General features: G+C 42.1%; 1 protein-coding gene across 4 annotated transcripts in view; it reads right to left on the minus strand.

The window, feature by feature from the left end:
* Positions 1–16,121, minus strand: part of PXYLP1 (2-phosphoxylose phosphatase 1) — a 94,595-nt gene that overhangs the window by 51,299 nt on the left and 27,175 nt on the right. For all 4 annotated transcript variants that reach the window (XM_039912762.1, XM_029061847.1, XM_029061848.1 and 1 more), the window contains one exon: positions 889–1,020. In XM_039912762.1, the coding sequence (XP_039768696.1) occupies positions 889–967 (79 nt within the window). In that variant the 5' untranslated portion in view covers positions 968–1,020. The remainder of the gene's footprint in view (positions 1–888; positions 1,021–16,121) is intronic.

A 16,121-nucleotide genomic window follows, 5' to 3' on the forward strand; every position in this document is an offset into this window, starting at 1 on the left:
ATGTGGCCAGCACTGAACTAAGCACTGGGGCAAATATAAAATAAGCAGGTTGGACACAGTCCCTGCCCAACCTGGGGTTCCAGCCTAAGTAAAAGGCAGTGGGATCTAATCTCCATTTTACAGATGAGGAAAATGAAGCACAGATAAGTAACTTACCCAAGGTCACATAGCCAGCAATTACCAGAGCTGGGATTAGAACTCAGGTCCTCTGACTTCTAGACTTGTGCTCTTTCCCTTAGGCCACAGTGCTTCTCTCTCTCTCTCTCTCTCTCTCTCTCTATATATATATATATATATATATATATGTATATGTCTCTCTCTCGCACATAGTTCAGTGCTCTGCACACAGGAAGCGCTCAATAAATACCACTGATTGATAATGAAATTTCAAAAGTCTTACCCATCCAAATTTTTAGTAAGCAATGGAAATAATTCATTCAGAAGGACTGCACTTAAGCCATTCCCAGAAAGACAAGACTGTCTTGTTTGGAAAGCTTCCAAGAGGCATTCCCAATGATAAACATGTTATACTTATAAAATTTTAATGTAAGCAAAAGTAGTGAAATATTTTCTTAACAGCATGGTACCAAAAGGGATAAGAAATAGTGCCCTATTAGGAGTTATTTATGTAATCAGTTACAGATCTTGTAATACTCTTTTTCTTAATTTGGCTATATGAGTCCATTTATCTTCTAGAAAATTCACCCAAACTATTATTGTCACAATACCCCATGAGGTATATTTTTATTCAATTACATATGCAGTGAAAATTAAAGGGCAAAGATTGATCATACCTAATTGTTTACTTGAACTGTTAAGAGACAACATTTTTTTCCTCCTACATTACACCGTTTGTCCCGTCTTGGCAAATGCAGGTGGTATACTCACAGAATTGTAGACTGATGCTCAAAAAGGCCAGTAAGGCAGCCAAGGCCAGCAACAACAAGAAGCGATTTCGGAAAAGCATTATTATCTATTCTACTTTCTCTTCATGGTTTCATCTCAAATTGCGAATGTGCCCTGTGGAGAAATAGAAGCAATACACGTAAACTGAAACGACAGAAAACCTAATACATCCATTGCTGGGCTAAAAATGAGTTCAAACACAATTGTCTTTTGACCTTTTGCCATAAATTACTAGAATAATCTTCCATTCCTGATGCAGTTTTCTAACCTGAATCATTCTTCTTCAAACATACCTAAAGACAATTACAACCCCTAATAAATAATTTGAAGAGCCCTATTATTAGTGTATACTCTCTCTAAAACAAGCTTGAATATGAATGTTATTTTTAATGGATATTAGAAATGCAGTGTACAAGGAACTATTATATTCTATGTGACAAGAAAATGGAAATGTCTTCATTCTGGCATGGTTCCTTGAATAGTTACCCACAGCTCTAAAAGCTTCAGATTTCAGCACAGTTAGCTAAAGTATTTCTACAGGCAATCCTAAAGTATCAACGTAAGGATGCTGGAAGAAGCGGGTCTCACTTCTGAAATTCAACGTCCTCCAGAGCCAAACACCAGCATTTCAGAACCACGCCAAAGTCTATCACTCTCTCATTCATTCATTTAATTATATTTAATGTGCATTTACTGTGTGCAAAGCACTGTACTAAGTACTTGGGAAAGTACAAAATAACAATACAAGATACATTCCCTGCCCACAACTAGCTTACAGTCTAGAGGGGGAGATAGAAATTAATACAATGTCTCATTATTTTCACTCCCTGCTTCCTCGGCACACAATTCAACTTGGGCTATATAAATGCACACCAGTGCTTAGAACAGTGCTTGGCACATAGTAAGCGCTTAACAAATACTATTATCATTATTATTATTCCTATTACTATTATTAACAAATGGAACACTAAATATAGGACCACAAACTACTTCATCATAAACAAATCCTTGACTACCGGCAAGGCAAGTCAGAGTTTCTAAATCAGGACCAAAGACATTTTTGTTAAAATTCAGCCAAGGGAAACGGTATCTATGAATATTCTACAAATGCTATCATACTCTTCCATGAGTTTAGTGTAATGCTTTGCACAGAGAAGATGCTCAATAAATATTATTAATATTCTAAACCTAGAAATTAGAGTTTTGGTCTTACAAAAATGCTTAAAGTAACATGGTTTAAATTGTTTAAGCTTTTTAGCAATCTGGTCTCGATAGGCCTCAGCAATAAGGAAATCTTTCAGAAAATTGTAAATATCTGTACTCTAAGAAAGTGTACCATAAACTCATTACACAAAGGCTGGAATACCCCTAAATATTTGTTCCAAATATTTGTTTCATATATTTGTTTCATATATTTGAAAATTCTTGGAGCTAACTCCTTAATGCACTTATAACTAACTTATGAAATTCTTATTCTTCTAGACTGGAACATGTCTACCAACTCTGTTATATTGCACTCTCCCAAGTGCTTAGTACAGTGCTCTGCACATAGTAAATGCTCAATAAATACCATTAACTGATTGGCTCTTATAGAAATATGAAATCACACACACCTTCTACCAACTCTGTTACTGCACACTCCCAAGTACATAGTTCAGTGCTCTGCACACAGTAAGAACTCAATAAATACAAACAACACACACATACCCCACAGACAAAAGAATACAGAAGTACACATTCCCAAATATGGCATTCCCTCATATGTTTCTTATCACCTCTGTTGCTGAATTCAGGGAGCTCTCACAGTGGGAAAGGAATATGTCTACCTACAGTGTTATACTGTACTCTCCCAAGTGCTCAGTACAGTGCTTTGCTCAACAAATACCACTGATTTGATAGAGTGATGCCATGGCGGCATTACCATTTGCTCTGATCCCATCTGGGAGGCACTGGGAATCTCCAGCACCTACCTAAGGTTTGGGTCAGTAGAATCCCAGCCCTCACATGAAGCTTCAGTCTCTTCATGGGATAGAGGTAGGAGAAAGCTGAATATTCCATACTGCTGACCAACAGCAGAGGCACAGGTAAGAAAAATAACAGTGGTATCTGTGAAGAGCTTACTATGTGCCAAGCATTGTATTAAGAGCTTGGGAGAGTACAATATAATAGAGTATGTAGACATGGTCACTCCCCACTGAGAGCATTATGATTGATATAAGATAATCAGGTTGGACACTGTCCCTCTCCCACATGGCACTCACAGTCTAAGGGGAAGGTTTTGAATCCTCATTTTCAGATGAGGAAACTGAGGCACAGAGGAGTGGCAAGACAAGAGGCACAACCCAGGTCCTAGGACTCCCAGGCCTGTGTCCCTTTCCCTAGGCCACACTGCTTCAGCAATAAGGTCTTGAGCTTCCTGAGTGAGATGAGGGAGAACTCCCAGGCTTCTACTGGTCAAAGAGCCCCTGGGCTCCTAACTGTTCATCGCCAAATCTCCACGAGTAGCAGCCGGGCGGAGACGAGTCCCTGGACTCCTAATGGTCGGGAAGCTCCCGGACCCCTCTTCAGACCATCAGCCAAAACCGCAGACCAAACTTGAACTAGGACAGGAGAAGGGAGAGAGGGCCTGCTGTGGCAGGAGGGGAACTAGAAGGGCAGTGTGCAAAACTGAGGCTCTGGAAAAAGTAAAGAAAGCAAGCTTGATATTATAATTATTACAGGCACATCTCTTTGTTTTGCTCAACCCACAAAAAGGTAAAATTAAGAAAACACGGAAAAGCAAGAGTGAGGATGAGCGAGGGTCAGAGAAAGGCCACCAATGCACATTCATTCACTGAAGAGTTAAGACATTTCTGTATTGTCAGCAGCATTTTTCAAAGGACCAGTTTTAGTTTAAAATCAGTTCAGTTTTAAAAAGAGCACTAACGAGGTTCAGTTCAATGAAAAACATTTTGTTTTGCATTTTTCATTTAATGTAATAATGCTACATTAAAAGAGGAATAAGAGAAGATAAAATATGAACGCCTCAGAGATCCATTAGCGTCTCTTTTATGTACAAATAATTTATATCAAAATGATTTATATGCATAAAATATGGGACTGGATGGGCCTTGATAACCTGGAGAAGATGTGAAGACTCGAGAAACTGGAGAAGCAGCGTGGCCTAGTGGATAGAGCACAATCTTGGGAGTCAGAAGGATCTGTGTTCTAATCCCACTCCACCACGTACGTGTCTGCTCTGCGACCTTGGGAATGTCTATGCACTTCTCTATGCCTCAGTTACTTCATCTATATAGTGGCGATTAAGACTGAGAGCCCCATGTGGGAGACAAATTGCATCCAACCTGATTAGCTTGTATCAACCACAGTGCTTGGTTTAGTACCTGGTACACAGTAAATGCTTAACAAATGTTGTTAAAAATAAAATGGGGGGGGGTTGAGGGAGAGAAAGACAGCGGGAAGTGGGGGAGAGGGTAGGATGTGGGAAGGAAGAGGCAGAAGAAAAGGGAGGGAGGAATGAAAAGGAAGGGGGAAGAGAGGAGAGGGTAGAGAAGGAAAAAGTAGCAATTTGACTTTTTAATTACTGATTTCAACCTTGGCTTAATTTGGAAACTTGATTCTTGCTGCAATCTATCTCTATACCCAAAAAAAAAAGAAAAAAAAAGGAATATGAAAATTGAGTTCCGAATTTCCCCCATGTTCCTTGCTTGGAATGAGGACTAATCAGAAATCTTGAAAGAAATGAAGTATTTATAATTCATAATTCTTTTCAATATTCATCATCTTCGTGAATTTTCATTAGGGATCAGCCAGAAGTACTTCTTTATGGTGTTCTGAAGGTGTTGCACAAAAAAGGGGCAACAATACGATCACAAAATACCAAGTTATATATATATTATATATATAATGTAGAAACTTAAATACAAAATGAAACAACACAGTCAAGAGACCAGCTTTTGATAATAAAATCTAGCTGATTCTACTTTCATCCTTCAGATGAAAAGACAAATTGAAGAGAATATTTTCCCAGTATATATGGAAATGACAGAAAGCCCCCAAAAGATTCATCCTTAGGGCAGGATGAACCTGGGCACAACTGTGGGCTTCGCAGACTAATCAGGCTGTGTGGGCCTGGCAGTAGGCTCCTGCACATTTCTGATGCTTCATCATCATCATCATCATCATCATCAATCATCATCATCATCATCATCAAATACCAATGTTATCATCATCATTTTGGTATTTGTTAAGCGCTTACTATGTGCTGAGCACTGTTCTAAGTGCTGGGGAAGGTTCAGGGTAATCAGGTTGTCCCACATGAGGCTCACAGTCTTAATCTCCATTTTACAGATGAGGTAACTGAGGCACTGAGAAGTTAAGTGACTTGCCCAAGGTCACAGCTGACAAGTGGCAGAGCCAGGATTCATCATCATCATCAATGGTATTTATGGAGTACTTAGTATGGTCAGAGCACTGGCCTAAAGTTTTGGGATAGTACAATGCAACAGAGAAGGCAGACACCTTCCCTGACCATAGCAAGCTTACAGTCAAGAGGGGGAGACAGGCACTAATAAATAAATTATAATCCATAATTTACAGACATATTTGATCCATCACTAAATCTTTTTGGTCCCACCTCTGAAACATCACTAAAATCCGCCCTTTTCTCTCCATCCAAACCGCTACTACATTAGTGCAATCACTCATCCTATCTGCCTGGCTTACCACATCAGACTCCTTGCTGACCTCCCAGCCTCCTGCCTCTCCCCACTCCAGTCTGTACTTCACTCTGCTGACCAGATCATTTTCCTACAGAAACATTCAGGCTCCTCAAAAAACTCCAGTAGTTGCCCATCCACCATTGCATCAAACAAAAACTCCTCTCCACTGGCTTTAAAGCAGTCCACCACCTTGCCCGCTCCTGCCTCACCTCACTACTCTCTTTCTACAACCCACCCCGCACCCTTTGCTTCTCTATTGCCAACCTTCTCACTGTGATTCAATCTCGCCGCTGCCCCCTCACCCACATGCTACTTCTGGCCTGGAACACCCTCCCTCCTCAAATCCAACAGAGAGTTACTCTCCGCAATTTAAAAACCTTATTGAAGGCATATCTCCTCCAGGAAGCCTTCTGCGACTAAGCCTCCTCTTTCCTCTTTTCCCACTCCCTTCTGCATCGCCCTACCTTGCTCCCTCAGTTCTTACCCCTCTCTCAACCCCACAGCTCTTATGTACATATCTGTAAATTTTTTTTATATTAACATCTGTCTACCCCCTCCTGGACTGTAAGCTCATTGTGGGCGGGGAACCTGTCTGTTTATTGTTGCATTGTACTCTCCCAAGTATTTAGTACAGTGCTCTGCACACAGTTTGTGCTCAATAAATACGACTGAATGAAAGTGCTGGGGGGTGGGTGGAGGATGGGCTGAATATAATAATAATAATGTTATTTGTTAAGCGCTTACTATGTGCAGAGCACTGTTCTAAGCGCTGGGGTAGATACCAATTGAATGAATTTGATATTCACCCCTCCCTCCACCCCCCAGCACTTTCATTCATTCAATTGCATTTATTGAGTGCTTACTGTATGCAAACCACTGTACTAAATGCCCAAAGATCACAGATCAAGTGCATTTTCCACTGAAAATGAAGAAATGCTCAGGCGATAATATCTTGGCTTTGGATGTCCCAGGCTGAGCACATCAGCTCCTCTTTGGCTGCTGTCTTAAACAGGAGGGCATAGATTTTATCTGCTGCCCCACAGCCTAACAGTCTTTGAGGCACTCCTTGTTGGCCTAGTGGAAAGGGCATGAGATTGGCAATCAACAGAACTGGGTTGCGGGCAATCAATCCATCAGTGGCATTACCTGAGTGGTTACTTGTGAAGAGCACTGTATAAATCGCTTAGGAGAATACAGTAAAGTAGACATGATCCCTGCCCTCAAGGGATGTACAGTCTGACCTGTTGTGTCATTAGGGGCAAGTCACTTACTTAACTGCTCCCTGCCTTGATTTCTGCATTTGTAGAAAGGGGATAACTGCTACCCTTCCCTCAGACTGTGAGCTGTGCATGGGACAGGGACTGTGTCTGATCTGATTATTTTGCCTCTTTCCCAAAGTACACTACAGCATTTGGGCTCATAGTGTGAATGCTTAAAAAGTAATAATAATGGAGGATAATCCAAATTTGGATATAATTTAACCTATGTTGTTATTTTTCTCCCTCTCTATAGCCTAAATCAATCATATTTTTTGAATGCTTACTGTGTGCAGAGCACTGTACTACGCCCTTGGGAGAGTACAATTTAATAGAGTTGGTAGACACATTCCTTGCCCACAATGAGCTTACAGTCTAGATGGGAAGATAGTAATATAAACAAATTACAGATATGTACATAAATGCTGTGAGGCTGACGGAGGGATGAATATAGGGAGCAAATCCAAATGTGATGGTGATTCACAAAAGAGTGGGAGAAGAGGAAAGGAGGGTCTGGTCAAGAAAGCCCTCTTGGAGGAGATGTGCTTTCAATAAGGCTTTGAAGGCTTTGAAGTGATCGTCTGTCAGATATGAAGAAGGAAGGGGTTCTAGGCCAGAGGCAGGACATGAGTGAGAGGTCAGTGGCGAGATAGATGAGATTGAGGTAGAGTGAGTGGGTTGGCAATACAGGAGTGAAGTGAAGGAGTGAGGCTGGGTTGTAGTAGGAAAACAGTTAGGTATAGTAGGAGGGTGTAAGGGGACTGAGTTCTTTAAAGTCAGTGGTAATGAGTTTCTGTTTGACGCAGAGGGGGGACGGGCAACCAATGGAGGTTCTTGAGGAGTGAGAAAACATGGACTAAACATTATTTGTATAGAAAACTGATCTGGGCAGCAAAGAGAAGTAGGGACTGGAGTGGGGAGAAACGGGGTAGGGAGGTCAGTGAGGAGGCTGATAGAAAAAATTACAGTGGGAGAGGATAAATCCTTGGATTACCTAGGTAGCAATTTGAATGGAGAGAAAGGACAGATTTTAGTGATGTTGCGAAGGTTGAACCGATAGGATTAGTGACAGATTGAATATGTGGGTTGAATGAGAGATTCATTCATTCATTCAATAGTATTTACTGAGTACTTACTGTGCGCAAAGGACTGTACTAAGCACTTGGGAGAGTACAATGCAACAATAAACAGACACATTCCCTGCCCACAGTGAGCTTAGAGTCTGGGGGGCAGAGACGGATATTAATTTCAAAAAAAATTACAGATATGTAGATAAGTGCTGTGGGGCTGCGGAGGGGAGGGAAGAACTAAGGGAGCAAGTCAGGGTGACGCAGAAGGGAGTGGGAGAAGAGGAAAGGGGGTGCTTAGTCAGGGAAAGCCTCCTGGAGGAGGTGTCTTCAATAAGGCCTTGAAGTGGGGAGGGTAACTGTCTGTTGGATGAGTCATGGCTAATGCTAAGGTTACAGGCTTGCGAAACAAGGAGGATGGTAGTGCCGTCTATAGTGAGAAGGAAAACAGAGGTTGGTGGGAAAGTGAGGAGTTCTCTGTTTTTTTAATGGTATTTGTTATGCACTCACTATGAGTCACACACTGTTCTTAGCCTGGGGTAGGTACAAGTTAATTAGGTTGGAAACGGTCCCTGTCCCACATGGGGCTCACAGTCTAAGTAGGAGAACAGGTATTTAATCCCGATTTTACAATTGAGGACACTGAGGCACAGAGAAGTGAAGTCACTTGCCCAAGGTCACACATTTGGCAGAGCCGTGATTGAAAACCAGGTCCTTCAACTCCTAGACTTGTGCTCTTTCAATGCTGCTTGTGAGACAGGATGGATGGTGGTGCTGCTACAGTGACAGGAAAGTCAAGGGGAGGCAATCAGATACTTGACCAGAGCCCTAACATATAAAAAATGACAGGTTGGAATTTAATAGTCTTTCTTGTCCTCTACACTGACCCATGAATCAATCCATCAACAATATTAAGTGAACACCTATGTGCAAAGTATTGTGTATTCTGGGACAGTACAACAGAATTTACAGAAAGTAAATCTTACTGGAACATTCACCAGAGAATATGCAGGAAAATAAATGCAGGTAAAGCTCTAACTAGTCAATTTATAATTGTTAATATATGATAAATGAGTTAGAGGGGAGTTACAACTACTGAGTTAAAATGAAGTTTGGGGATTATGTGGAGATTTCAGTTAACCAGGCTAACACTGTCATCAAATCCGTGGATAAACGTTACCGGTACTGCTTCAGCAAGAGAGACAATCGTTCAAAACTACCATGGGCTTCTAGGTTACTTATTTATATGTAACACGTCTGTAGGTGTATTAAAGAAAAAGAATGGCTAGTAAAAATTAAAAGAAATTTGGATCAGTTCTGTGTTAAATGAGCCCAGGTGAAGAAATGATTACTGGCATCCAGTGAGCACTTACTATGTGCGGAGCACTGCATTAAGAGTGGGGGAGAACACAGTACAACAGAGTTGGGAGACACGTTCCCTGCCCGCATCGAGCTTACAATCTAGACGGGGGGGGAAGAAATATTCAGGCCCTGTTGCGGATAGAACTATAATCATAAGGGACTGTAGGAGTGGTAGGAAGTTTATACCTGTGGTGCTGTCTCCCTGGGAAGTACGTTTCCCCAAATCCTGAACGTCATTTCCCTGACTCTCCTGGGAGATTGGAACCTTCAGGGAAGGGGTGAGACTAGTCAGTAAGAGTCTAGGAAGAGCTAGGCCAATCGGTGAGTAAAGTAAAACATTGAAATTCAGGACAGAGCCTCTTTCTTTCCTCCAAGAATTAGGATGATAAAATAAAAGAACATGCTGGTGATGAAGATTATGGTAACTAATCCTGAAGATAGAAAAACACCTGTTCTAGAATGGTTATGACACTCACCAGAGTCTGGAAGATGGGAGGAGGGAGGCTGGTTCAAATGACTAAGTACTTTGTGGGACACGAAATGAGACAATTAGATTTTTAAACAATTTACCTCAGCACTTAGAACAGGGACATTCATACAGAAACCGGCTAATAATAATAATAACACACATATTCAGTTCTGGGTTCCATAACTAAAACATACAGATCTTGAAGAGATTCCAAAGAAAAGCTACAAGATCTATTAAAGTTGAAAAATAAGTCCTTTACAGCCCATCATCACCTTCATTTGATATTCACCCCACTCTCAATGCCACAGCACTGATGAACATATCTTTAAATCACATATTATAAATTATTCATTCATATCTGTCTCCCCCTCTGGACTGTAACCTCATTTTGGGCAGGGAATATGTCTATTGTTATACTGTACTCTACCAAGTGCTTAGTACAGTGCTCTACAGTGCAGTAAGTGCAATATTGATTAAGCATCGAGAGTATGTAATGAGTGCCCGGGTGCAGTGCACTGCTCTGACTATTCGGAAGAGTACGATAACATCAGATGATATGATCTGCGGCCTCAGAGATGGAAGGAAGCAGGAAAGAACAAACCTACAACTAGTAGAAGCAGACTGTGGGAAGTTGAAGTGCAAAAATTAAACTGTGTACCTAGATCGATATATAAATTGATAAGTACATAAATCCTAGGAATTGCTTTATAAACCTAAGGGCTAAAGCTGTTGATTCACCGTGACCAGAAGAGATGGAAATTAACGGGGGAATGCCTCCTGGAGGAGGTGAGATTTCAGGAGGGCTTTGAAGATGGGGAGAGCAATGGGAGGCAGCGTGCTACTGCTTTCTATAGGGATCCCTACAGGGCAGGGATCGTTTCGGCTTAGTCTTTAGTACTGTACTCGCTCAAGTGTTTAGTATAATGCTCTGCACATTGTAGGAGCTCAATAAATGCCCTTGATTGAGCCCTCTCCAACCTCACCACAGGTGGCATTTTTTAAATTTTTGATACTTCCCAGTTGCCTGGGTCATCTGGAAGATTGGCTGTTGTATTCGCCACCCCGCTAATAATAATAATAATAATGTTGGTATTTGTTAAGTGCTTACTATGTGCAGAGCACTGTTCTAAGCGCTGGGCTAGATACAGGGTAATCCTGTTGTCCCACATGAGGCTCACAGGTAATCCCCATTTTACAGATGAGGGAAGTGAGGCACAGAGAAGTGAAGTTTTATTTTGTTAATGAATTGTACATCACCTTGATTCTATTTAGTTGCCACTGTTTTTACGAGATGATCTTCCCCTTGACTCTATTTATTGCCATTGTTCTTGTCTGTCCATCTCCCCCGATTAGACTGTAAGCCCGTCAAACGGCAGGGACTGTCTCTATATGTTGCCGACTTGTTCATCCCAAGTGCTTAGTACAGTGCTCTGCACATAGCAAGCGCTCAATAAATACTATTGAATGAATGAATGAATGAAGTGACTTACCCACAGTCACACAGCTGACAAGTGGCAGAGCCGGGAGTCGAACTCATGACCTCTGACTCCGAAGCCCAGGCTCTTTCCACTGAGCCACGCTGCTTTCTCAAGAAGAAGCCACCTTTTGTTGAAAATAATTCAAGTGATCTTTTGTACAGTAAAAAGATTTCTGATGAGGCAAGATGAGTTTACACCAATCTGAAGAGAGTTCCAAAGGGCTTTGGGAAGCACCATGGCTCAGTGGAAAGAGCGCGGGTTTGGGAGTCAGAGGTCACGGGTTCTAATCCCAGCTCTGCCGCTAGTCAGCTGTGTGACCTTGGGCAAGTCACTTAACTTCTCTGTGCCTCAGTTACCTCATCTATCAATGGGGATTAAAACTGTGAGCCCCACGTGGGACAACCTGATCACCTTGTATCCCCCAGAGCTTAGAACAGTGCTTTGCACATAGTAAGCGCTTAACAAATACCACAATTTGCTTTTTATTTCTGTAAGTATGAGAAGCAGCTTGGCCTAGTGGAAAGAGCATGGGCCTGAGAGTCAGAGAACCCGGATAATAATCCCAGCTCTGCCACCTGTCTGCTGTGTGACCTGGTGCGAGTCACTTCACTTCTCTGTGCCTCAGTTACTTCATCTGTAAAATGGAGATTAAGAAATAAGAGACCTATGTAGATAAGGAACTGTGTCCAACCTAATTATCTTGCATCTACCCCAGTGTTTAGTACAATGCTTGGCAGAGAGCAAGTGTTTAAGGAATACCATTAACAAAAAGTAAAGAAAGGGAATGCCCAAAAAACCGTAAGCCCAGAGAGTGAGGTTCGGCTCTCTCCAGATATAGTCATCCTCTTACCCAAATATGGATGTTCAGATTGTTATTACCCACATGACCTCTCAAAATAAAAAAGCTAGACTAACAATGTTTTTCAGGCTGTTTTATTTGGACTTGGCCCCTTTGTACCGCTCACTGTACCTTAGATTACTTTCTCATTTCCTAGAATTCTCAGCTGATGATTTTTAAGCCAAGAAACTCAGCCACAAAGTTGAAGTTGTAGCAAAACAGCTTTTCCTTCGGCCTTCAGAAATGCCCAAAGCACTTAACTGAAACACGAGCAATTTGAAACACAACATTACGCGAATCAAATCTCCTATATCCAAATCCCTTTGAAAACAACCCAGAACTATATATCTTAGTACTATTTCATTTTCTGTGACATTTCCAAAGTGGTTTTTTTTTCAGTCCAGTTGCTTTCTTTCCCAAGAACTCAGTGCATCCAGGTTTAATTTAACCAGCCCCTTTGCTGTGCCGTTGCTTTTGCTGCTGTTGTTTTGTCTTTTAACGGTATTTGTTAAGCCAGGCTTTGTACTGACCACCCAAGCAGTGGACTCAATCCCAAAGCAGCTGGGCACACACGGTCACAAGGAACTCACTTTCTTCTTGTACTACTGAATGCATATCCAGAGTATTCTGTCCGACTGCCCTAGTTGTAAACATTTTTTACTGTCCGTCTTCCCAGTTAGAACACTAGCTCCTTGTGGAGAGAGAACGTGACTGGGGTTTCTGTTGTCCTTTCCCAAAACACTTAGTACAGGACATTGTACCCAGCAGGCATTTACTAGATACCTCTATACCTACTACATGTCCTCTCTAAAAATAATGAACTTAAGAATTCATTCATTCGTTCAATCGTACTGATTGAGCGCTTCCTGTGTGCAGAGCAGTGTACTAAGCGCTTGGAAAAGTACGATACAACAATAAGCAGACATACTGAGTAGTGTCCTATATGGATTGGCCCAGGCACCGGGTCTACTCTGTATCTCTAGTGATGATGATCAGGAGGAAGGAATCAAAAGTGTAGCCATCGAATTTGCACCTGATACAGAAGTGGAGGATGAGTCGAGGACTTTGGGCGATTGGAAGAGAATCCAAGGAGACCTAAACTGGAAAAAATGATTCTTCCGAACAGGAGGGAAGTCAATATGGCAAATGCAAGGTAGTGCAACTTGTTATAGGAAAAAAAAAACAAGAACTCCTCACATGCAGGGTATTGAAAGAGTGGTCATATACAAGAACAGCAGAGAGACCCGGGGTATCACAGCTGGCGTGAAGCAGAAAATGCATCAGCCATGGAGGGTCTTATTTTTTCAAAGCTTGGCAGATACAGGGAAGAATCCACTAGAGTATGCGATACAAAAATTGGAAAATAATCCTTTGATTGTATTCTGTATTGTCAAACCTCTGTTGCTAGGAAGCAGCGGGAAAAAAATAATTTCAGTAGCCCTCAAGAGGAGCTTCTGCACTCACTATTTTCTTTCCTTTTTTTTTTAAATTGTGCTTCCATCAAATAACCATTCTGAAATTCAACTGGTAATGACCTCTAGCTTCTGAGGCCCTCTAGTACTCTGCATAGAGACCTATTATCTAAGTTAAAGAGACTAAACATATTATTACACTGAATCACCATGACAGCTTAACGGGTTGTTTAAAATAGCATGGCTCCACCAGTAATCAATAATATTCTTAAAGTCTGCTTCCATAAAATGACTGTCCTTATTTGGTAGGGTGGTCCAGGCTTGCCATGTCCAATACCGAAACCACTTAGATAAAAGTCCAAATAGGTATTTAGAAAAGGGAAATAATTTTAAAAAATACATACGCATTAAATGTACCAGGCATAGCCATTAATTTCAGATACATTATAAATGTAATAAGGGAACATTACCCTATGCCAGTAGGCCGAGCAGCAGCAATATGCCAAAAATCTCCTTATTTTACTTATTCTGTGAGCCCAACTAATGCTTTAAAAGAACCTGGTGAGAAACAATCCTTTGACTGTGATGCGCTGATTAGAGGCTGAGTTCTTGAAATGAGATATGAAATTTCTTTACAGGAATAGGCCAAATACATAATGCATTTTGTCACGCTGTGTTCTGGCTTGCCTGAATGCCAAAAGGTCTATCTAACAGTCATTGGTACCCAGAGGAGTTCAAGAAATGCAGCGGTAGCCACCGTTCTGGATGAAGATGCTGGGCAACAGATGAGTCTCGATCCAACAAACACTTCGAGAGCAAGCAGCTAAGCGGAGGAATTGATTATAGTAATAGTGGCTTGTTCGGTGCCACTCATATTCGCATCCCTGCCGGTCGTGTTCCCACTGGGGCCCTGAGTGCAGTCAGTCAATCGTATTTATTGAGCGCTCACTGTGTGCAGAGCACTGTACTAAGCCCCCGGGAGAGAACAATATAACCGACACACTCCCTGCCCACAACTCTCTTACAGTCTAGCAAGTAGGAAGGCTGGGATGCAAGAAAAGTCCACTTGCGGTCTTCATCCCCGTTAGCTACAAGCAGAATCAGGGTGAGAACCCACAACTCCTGAGTCCTGGATCAGGGCTTTTTCCACTGGATTAAACAGCAGAGCTCATCTTAGATACATACAGTGATGGAGTCAATCAGGAGTAAGTGCTGACATTGCATTGGTCCTTTGGACCGGTTCTTTTGGGTCATTATTTCCAGCATTTAGTGCAGTGACTGGCTCGTAGTAAGCACTTACCAAATATTATTATGAAAATAAAAAGAAATAGGCTCTTGGAGACGTCAAATATAAGTTCTAGATATTTGGTTATGAGAAGGTTCTGCTAGGTTTGTTTCCCAAAAATAGCAGGTGACTCAGGAGCGTGAGAAATAGTACTTTTCCCTGGCTCCCATTCCTCAAACTTCCCTTAGATTGCTCTGTGCCAAAACAGGAGAGATGGCTCCAAGAGGAATCCCTGCTTTTGAAAGTGGACGTTTATAGTCTGTCAGGGGCCAGTCAAAATGTCGTGTAACCAAGACAAGCCTACTGAAGGCCTCTGTCCCTCTGTCACCTGCATCGGCTGTGGGACCACTGCAAGGCTGAGTGATTGATTGATTGATTGACAGTACTTGTCAGTGCTTCCCATGTGCCAAGCACTGATCTAATTGTAGGGGTAGAAACAAGTTAATCAGGTTGGACCCAGTCTCTGTCCCACCTAGGGATCAATCTTATTCCCCAATTTACAGATGAGATAACTAAGGCCCAGGGAAGTGAAGTGCCTTGCCCCAAGGTCACATGATAGACACATGGCAGAGCTGGGATTAGAACCCCGGTCCTCTAACTCCCAAGGCCATGCTCTCTCCACTAGGTACCACGAGGCTGACATCTTTCACCTGCTGTGCCTCTGGAGACCTGGATTTTCATCCATCCCTCTTATCCCAATAAATGAGTTCATGCCTTGTCATCCCTACGATTAAGAGGGGTTTTTTTTTTGTTTTTTGGTGTTCTTTTGGCAGGAGGGAAATAAAGAGGGGATGTCAGCTGCTAGGCACCAGTCCAACTCAATTTGGAGCTCTCAAATTACCCCAATAGGCATGGGCGCACACAGAGTCTTTATCTCATCATTCTCATCTATCGCCTCATTTTCCCAGAAGGGATGGAGCAGGACAGTCAGTTGATCACTAAGTTACTGTACTTAAAAGCGATAACAGACATTATGAAGTCTCGGAAGCATCATTACATTGCCTAAAGCCTTTTCCAAATCGTCAGTGAAAAGAAAAATACTGCTGAGGGGAAAGACCCGGTTTGAAAACTAGCTTCCCACATATTAACAACCTCACATTTATATTTAGTTGACAGTGAAATTACTCGTACCAGGTTCCCGCTGCCAACTGTTTTGGCTTCGAGGAGAGAAGACGCTATGCTCTGCACTTTGTGATGGGCCCGATGCTGGAGGAGAAACCTTCCGAGGCCTGCGGTCCCCATATTCCCCTCGCTTCCCACTGTCCCCCAGCATCGCTGAGGGCCCAGGATTTCCCTGCACCAGAGTTACTCAGCCACAGCAGGCGAG

Source organism: Ornithorhynchus anatinus, chromosome 1 (assembly GCF_004115215.2).
Source record: "Ornithorhynchus anatinus isolate Pmale09 chromosome 1, mOrnAna1.pri.v4, whole genome shotgun sequence".
Lineage (NCBI taxonomy): Eukaryota > Metazoa > Chordata > Mammalia > Monotremata > Ornithorhynchidae > Ornithorhynchus > Ornithorhynchus anatinus.